Source organism: Triticum aestivum, chromosome 7D, assembly GCF_018294505.1.
Source record: "Triticum aestivum cultivar Chinese Spring chromosome 7D, IWGSC CS RefSeq v2.1, whole genome shotgun sequence".
In the NCBI taxonomy this organism is placed as follows: domain Eukaryota; kingdom Viridiplantae; phylum Streptophyta; class Magnoliopsida; order Poales; family Poaceae; genus Triticum; species Triticum aestivum.
Window position 1 is genome coordinate 31,215,827 of NC_057814.1, and position 7,682 is coordinate 31,223,508.

A 7,682-nucleotide genomic window follows, 5' to 3' on the forward strand; every position below is an offset into this window, starting at 1 on the left:
TCGGCTGATGTTATTCTTCAAGTTGATGGGTCTGTGAGAGGTGTTCTGTGTGCTCCTTTGTTGTTCCTTTGCGGTTCTGACTCAAATTAGTTCAGTTATTTTCTTTTGTATGTAGCATTCTGTGACTACCACGCACACTTGTAGATTGTATCAAGGATGGCTTGTCTTGATCTTTCTATTGTTGTTTGTATGTCTTTCTGGAAATTGCACTTTGCTTTTCAATTGAGAACTTTGCACGTGCTGATCGAAAATTCGTTTCTGAGCTTGGGCTCAGATGCTCCCGAAATCAGCAACGTTGGTTTGCATGTAGATCTGTGCCAGGCGTGGTATTTTCTGCCGGTATTTCCATCGTACGTTGAGAAAAACAGGCAAGCTCTGAGCAGCATTGAATGCGATGGCAGAGCGTACCGTAGATGCGGACCAGCCTAGTGAACGCACGGACCAGCCATTCTCCTGTGCCGCGGGCTGAGCCGTCTCCGTCGACGGAAATCGTTAACGGACACCCTTCCAGACCATCATTATTGTAAACCCAGCAGGGTTGGTGGGGCAACCCTAGAACAGATTTTGCCCATCGCCACCGCTCCATTCCCTTTCTAGTCCCGCCGCCATGTCCGTTCTAGCTGACTTCCTCCTCCCTCTCATCTCTTGTCCATTTGTGGTGACGAGCTCGAGACGAACGTTGCGGCGGGACCAGAGACTAGTCGGGCGTCGATTCTACAAGTACATCATCCTTCTGTATGATGTCTCATGTATCTCCAAACAGAAGTTCTGTCCGTCTTGAATGTCTGCACGTTGCTTTGATCATATTCAGCTAGGTTCAGCATTCATGCAACGGATCTATAGTAAATTCCTTAGCGGTCCTCTAACTGCATCGTACGGTGTCACACTTGGCATCAAAAGGTACTAGTTGTCATCAAAATCTTGTTCCAAAACCACTCCCCTTAGTGATTTACACTTTCCAAATTCAGGCATAAACCTGTCCCAGATTTGCTATATATATATATGAAACTACAGGCTGAAAACACTAAAAAACAAAAAATAAATCGACAATCCAGATATAATACAAGATTCATGCTGCTCTAGTACGCCTTAACCGCATTTGCTGCAATGAAAGACAGCCATATCTGTCATCCAAACAGATTTTCAGTGTCAAAGTCATACATGGATTATGTCTGCTTCCGACACAGCTACTCAATTCTGGTATGTAAATCACGGGATCAAATAACCACTAGTACCAATAGCATTGCACATTCTGAGAGATGAACATACATCCACATATCATATCAGCGCTTACATTTACTTAAACTGCTTAAGAATCCATCTAAAAATGCAGTACATGTCCATAGTTTTTCATCTACAAGGTGGCAGGTGTTTGTGCTGCAAAATGCCCCAGCAACTAAATCGGGACAATTCAACCAAAAGATCTTGCCGGGCTGCACGTAGAGTGAACGAATACTTCATTACTTTAGTCAAGGATCTCCTCGTACAGGAACTCTGGGATGCATCCCTTATTCCCCTTCATCGTCACTATCTCACATGCAATCTTCTTGCGGAGGTGCTCGATCTGCTCCTGTGAGAAACAAAAAATGCAGAAAACTGCTCAATGCATAGTCAATGGGGCATATTTAGACTCTGTACACAACTAAAAGTTTTTCCCAGTTTGATACCTGGTTCATATTCGATCTCAGGTAAAGGCCAGTGAACTCCAGTATGTAGTGCACGACATACACCACACCGTCTTCCCTGCGTGCAGAGTACATGGGTTTTTAGGGTTGCTGCAGCCAACTGGATTTAGCCTTCATCTATGTATGCTCAATGTAGGATCACTAACCTGGTGCATGGCTCGTGTTGTGCAACCAACGAGTACACAAATGACCATCCAGTCGTCTCGACCAAGCCTGCTCCAAACTTGTCATTAAAAAGGTTGTAAAACCTACGCTGGAACTTCCTTGCCAGCGCCTCATGCTTCCTCTTCATCTCATCTGATGGATCTGTCTCTGTTGGATCAAGCACCATTACAATCTTCTTCTCAGTGTCGAGAATGTACAAGGACCAGCAATCCATGAACATCACAGGGAACATGAACTGAAAATCGGTTTGAAAAATTCGGTTAGAAACCAGACTGAACGAAGCATGCAGTTCATTACTTCTTCACTTACTGGTTTAATCCCAGTCTATTTCGTCGTCTTCCTTACAAAGCTCATCCTGCATTCAATCCAAACACATCAGACTCAGGTTCATATGCAGTGGAGACAACACACAACAGAAGGAATCATCAAGCGAGTCATACATACCACAAAAACAGGATAAAAAATCTCTCTCCATCTGTCAAGCCATCCGCGGTACATTTTCTTCTCTTTCTCACTGGGCATCCGTTGAATGCACACAAATTCAGTGTTAACTCACCCCCAGGAGTGAGCTCATCCATCAAGTCCTGTCCGGATGCCACTGCCAGCAGTGGATGGAAGTGCTTGAACCATTTCTTGCAGGATAACAACATTTAATTTTTGCAATGATCAACCAAAAAACAGTTTAAGCATCCTAGAAGCACATGGTGCCCTGTCTGGTGGTGCACTGCCGAGGCATAGCGTGAAAATTTGCAAACGTGCTAATTCAGTACAGTAGTTCTCCCTACTAATGCAATATCTATGCAGGTACTGATTTACGAACAATTTACCCTAGTTCAGCTAACTAATTGAAATATTCTTCAGGTAAAACAGTTTTTCACAAAAAACCTATACGAAAAATCCGGCTGATTGGCAAGTAAGGGTTCAAAATCCGGCTGCTCTGTTTTGATCTGTAATAACAACAAACAATAACTCGGCTTCTGGGAGCTACCAGCAAGTAAGAGTTCTATGCTAGCCCATACATACTAGTCAAAATTGTCGTAGGCGGTGATCCACCCAACATTCTCAGGACTCAGCAAAAACTCATTCAAAACTTTCGGCACTCGCACCTGCATGATCAGCTATTCTCTGCCTCAGGCTTTCCCAGGAAAAAAAATCAAAAAAAGTGATGGCACATCAGCTCACTCCATGATGCTGTTTTTTCAAACCAAAATTGCACAAAAAAGAAACCGACATTGTATCTCGTACCACAGAACCTAGCGAACAACCGCACACACTCTCCTGCATCGACTTGGTTCTTTCTGCGTTCAGTCGGATTTTTTACTGAATCTAACTTCCCGTGAATAAAGACTGTAGAAGTCGTATGCCTCGTTCAACGAATCGGAACGTGTTCCTAATTCTGGTTTAATCACACTCCTCGTCGGTTCCTCAGCAAACTTCCGTATCGATTGCTCCAGTGCGCTCATCCATGAAGCGCACGAATTTCTGTCCGGCGGTGCACTCCCTAGTCTTAACCTACAGCAATAATGCTTCGTCCAGTCAATTAACACAAAACTGGTGTGCTGCAGACAGTAGCATTTTCCCTGGAAATTATGAACTGGTTTCTCAAAACATTTAATCGACAGTCCTGATATGCAGCCTGGTTCAACGCAACGTTTCTCTTATCTGAAATTCTAAACACCTTACGACATCTAACTACCTGAAACACGTCAAAACCAAATACCTGCTCCCTTGAACTTAACTATCTGTCGACAAATGCGCTCAAATTCAATATACAATCAGACCACGGGGACATGACGGCTCACCTTTTCGTCCATCATCCAGGTGCCTCCCGATTAACCTTTCCGATAGATTGAGCTGACTTTGTTGGCGACGCGGCTCTTTTCCGCCGCGCCTCAGGGCGCAACCAAATTCACCATTTGAATCATACGGGCCAAGAGCGCCAGCCTCCCCCCGGGCAGCAGCCTTAGCGGCACCGGATCCGGGTGCTCAAGGTTATCGGCGAACTCTTCCCGAATTGGGATCCTGCGGGCGCCGGAGTTCAAGAAAAGGTCTGTGAATCAATAGAGGGGCGGCAGAAAAAAAGAGCTTACCTGACCACCAGATCGAGCACGAACTCCAAGCCCTTCTCCTCCATCCTGCCACGCCGCCGGCCGTCCTCGACGCCGCCCTCGTTCCCTCGAGATCCAAGAGCAACCCTGCAATGACGGGCCCAAGCCGGCGGGATGACGGCTCTGGATTTCCACGCTCCCTCGACTAACGACCTGTGCCATGGCACAGCCCATCCCAGTGACGGAGCCGTCCGCGGACCCACGCGCGACGACGGACGCCCATACCGAAAAGGCCCACATACGACACTGTGCACCGCGTATTCGCTACCGTATCTTCCTTTTCCACGGGCCTAAACTGCTGCACCAGCTGGACTTTCTCGCATCCCAATGGCTCAGCGGACGATCTGGATTTAGGGTGTAGCTGAGCCTGGGCACCAAAATGCCCTGTCCCGTGCTGATCGCGTCTCTGATCACTAACTACTTCAGAAACTTTTCTGTCTTGACAACACAATGTGTGAAATAATGAGTAGAAAAGAAAACTCTTGTCAAGAAAATGAAAGAAGAAAACATAAACTGCCAAGGCTGTTGGCCAGGCTTGTGTACCTGGGATAATCCCAAGCAAAGGATATAAGAATCGTAACTAAATTCACCCAAAAAAAAAGAATTGTAACTAAATAGAGTGTTGATTCATAAGCCTCGAAATCCAAAGCAAGCCACTTTTCATTGGATACAATCTGGACCGTATCAGGTCAATGCTAAGCTTAATGCAGTAACTCTTGCATGGCAGTAAAATAGCCAACACAAGTTAATACATGTCATAATCACAAGCGAGCGAGATTTCTTTTCTAGTTGACCAAAACTGTATCTATGATTCCTAATCTGTAAATACATAATCAGGCAAACACTATTGTTCGTGTTGTGAAAATATATAGGAGGTCCTACTGGACAATGAATGCTGCATTTAGAGAACTAAAATCATGACATCCCTGCAAAATTCAAAAAGCCCTGAAATCACGGCTTTGCTCTACACATTCTAAAACATGCGCTGGAGGGATGCTAGGTCATATTTGTAATGGTGCAGTTTTCCCCCTCGAACCATATAACAAATCTGCATGTGTTACTTAGATGAGGAATAGGAGTACAAGACCATTCATGAGTCACGACCAAGAAAGTAATGCCAAGCTGCAGCGATCCTAAGACAGCTACATGCTCTGAGTACAAAGGCAGAGGTCTTCAGCGCCTTCTCTGATCTGCTCAATAACTGTCAGAATGTGGGTGAAAATGTTGCAGAAAGCCCTGCCATCTCTCTCTCTCTCCAAATGCTCCAGGTGATAAGGACGACCATGGTTTTCAGAGTTTTCCTCTTGACGCCTTTCTTGAGCTTCTTGAATGCCAGCAGTTGATTAACAAGATGTTAGTAACATCACATTTTTAAGTCGAGATGTTCTAGAGTGCGTAGTACACGTAGGTAATCTGAACAGCTATTCACACATCCCTTCAGTTTCCTCTAAGATCTCACCTCACTAGTGAGAACACACACCAAAAGTCTGTCTAGCCCAACCTCTCATGACATGAGGACCAACTAAAGGAGCACAAATACACACCATACATGGTCTAGAAGCACATAGAGATATATAGAGATAGAGCAGCTACGAAAGTATGATGCTGCTGAATGGTATTTTGCTCAAGTGGAGTTAACTAGCATGACCAGAATGCAAGAAAAGCATGAAGGAACTCATCACACGCCATTGATGTGAGCAATAATCCTGAAGCGACTCAAAATGTATGTTTGCAAGTCAAATATGTAATTAAACTTCCTATAGAATTAGAAGTGCATTTAGACTATCTTCCGTAGGTGCGCATAATTTTCTGTTGATCACCACAGGGAAAAATGCCAATTACTTGTATACATTGTGGATAACAATCAATTACCGCTAAAATATTAGCTCCTTTTCAATGGGAGGCAAAGTTATTTCTTCTTGTTTTTTTCTTAACAACTCATGTAGTGGGAAAAGCAAGGACACATTGTTTCCACTAATGACAAAGCTAGCAAATATAATTGTTCTGAAGGTATAGAGAGAAGTTATTAGTAGCACAGACAGAGCCTTAAGTTCAACTGTCAATGTAGTATGATGTTGGGTGACATGATTCACAAGCCATGTAGTATCTTCGTAAAAAAAGGCAACTCATCTCTTTGAATGATTCAGAAAGTCCAAAATGTTATTTTTAGGAAACTGCAGGTACAATGTTCTTTCCGGTACGGCTTTGTTGCTCTGCCATACTCACTTTATTCTACTATGCACTTTTTGTAAGTCCTTTTTTGAAACACTCAACCAATTCTCGGACGAATTCTGTAAAAGCCGAGCTTATTTTAATCACATTATCTTTGTCCAAGAATGGCGAAATGGGAAACCGACAGGAAGGTTCCAGCTCTCAAATTAATTTTCGGGTTGCTCTGTAAGGAAAGCCTGACGAATTCAACATCATATTTGTTCATGAGTGATAGTTTGGTTAGCGATGTATATGATCTTCAAACCGCTTTCTGGAAGAGTTGGGGAGTTTTCATCGGTGTAAATTTGTGGCAACGAAAATCTTGGAAGATGGAAACACCCGCTGACAGGATGTTAAAGTAGAAGAATACAATTTCCTTTGTAATGTACACATTTGTTGCCTCTGTTCTTATCTGTGATATTATTTTTGTAAATGCATCTAGTGCCCCTTAGTGATTTTGGTGTATTGAAGACTCATAGGTTAAGGGACTAATGTGTTTGTGAGTGTACACAGGTTCTATAAGTCTATGAGGAGTTTGATATTTACGATGAAAGTCGACCCCTAAAAATGAATGTCTTCAGCTGAAGACTTTGATTTTCTTGAAGACTTTGAAAATAAGGAAATTTGTGTGACCTTGAAGACTTCGATATTGATGCTAGGATTATGAAGCGTTAAGACTTTTGTTTTCGTAGTTTCATTTTCTCTTTCTTGAGTCATAGGAAACACCGTACTGTTAAAGGGGGCCGAGGTAAAACTAAGGAAACACTTTTTAAGTGATGCTCATCTCAAATCCTACACCTACCCAATCCTTTCGAGTGAAGCTATTGGAAATCTCATACAGTTCAGTCAATTTCTTCAGTGACAGAGACGCAGTTCTTCTGTTCTCTGAGGAATTTGTTCTGACTGAGGAGTTAGGAATTTGCCAGTGCGGATTGCCTACAAGTGAAGAACATGATAGGCAGCATTCCGTTTTATGTAAAAAACCAATTGGATCATGGCTTGACAAAAGAGGACGGATAAAGGAAGGCTGCCTTTTTCTAATATACGAGAAGAGAGAGGACAGAAAAAAGATGTCTTTTTAAATCTCAACCGTCAATCCTCATAGTTAACATAGAATTAACGGATATAAAGGGAGTGAAGTATGGAGAACCATGAAAACCTTCGTCCTTTAATAATAAGCAAAAGAGCCCGTGCGTTGCAACCGGAAAATAATACGAGAAGCCCCTCATCCAATAATCATGACTCAAGACCCCAATAGATCCATGTCCTTTATTTGAACATGGCATCCCATCTATGTTGCCTCTCTCTCTCTCTCTCAGCACATGATGCACATCAACTTTCTTTTTTTCATGCGATGTTTTATCGAGGCATGCATGTGTGGTTATTGATGATTTCTTTTGTCTTCAATCCAATTTTGATGAGGTGTTCATTTGCAATACGGATCGGCCTCAGTACAGAAAAAAATGAATTGTGCGCTATTGATTAAAATTACACCATAAATAAAATTTTAAAA

General features: G+C 43.0%; 1 protein-coding gene across 2 annotated transcripts; it reads right to left on the reverse strand.

Annotated features, from left to right (window-relative positions):
- Positions 1–1,214: 1,214 nt before the first annotated feature.
- LOC123166414 (uncharacterized) lies at positions 1,215–4,212 on the reverse strand. Of its 2 annotated transcripts, XR_006483503.1 has the most exons (7): positions 3,941–4,212; positions 3,653–3,872; positions 2,295–3,362; positions 2,160–2,205; positions 1,832–2,085; positions 1,668–1,743; positions 1,215–1,570 (listed from the first exon to the last, which is right to left on the reverse strand). XR_006483503.1 is itself a non-coding variant. In XM_044584221.1 (6 exons), exons 4-6 carry the CDS (start codon positions 2,080–2,082, stop codon positions 1,466–1,468), a joined length of 432 nt encoding a protein of 143 aa, XP_044440156.1. In that variant the 5' UTR covers positions 2,083–2,085; positions 2,160–2,205; positions 2,295–3,872; positions 3,941–4,211; the 3' UTR covers positions 1,215–1,465. The 2 variants fall into 2 exon arrangements, 1 of the variants encoding a protein (XP_044440156.1); XM_044584221.1 differs by having other exon boundaries at positions 2,295–3,872; positions 3,941–4,211.
- Between the last annotated feature and the right edge of the window lie 3,470 nt (positions 4,213–7,682).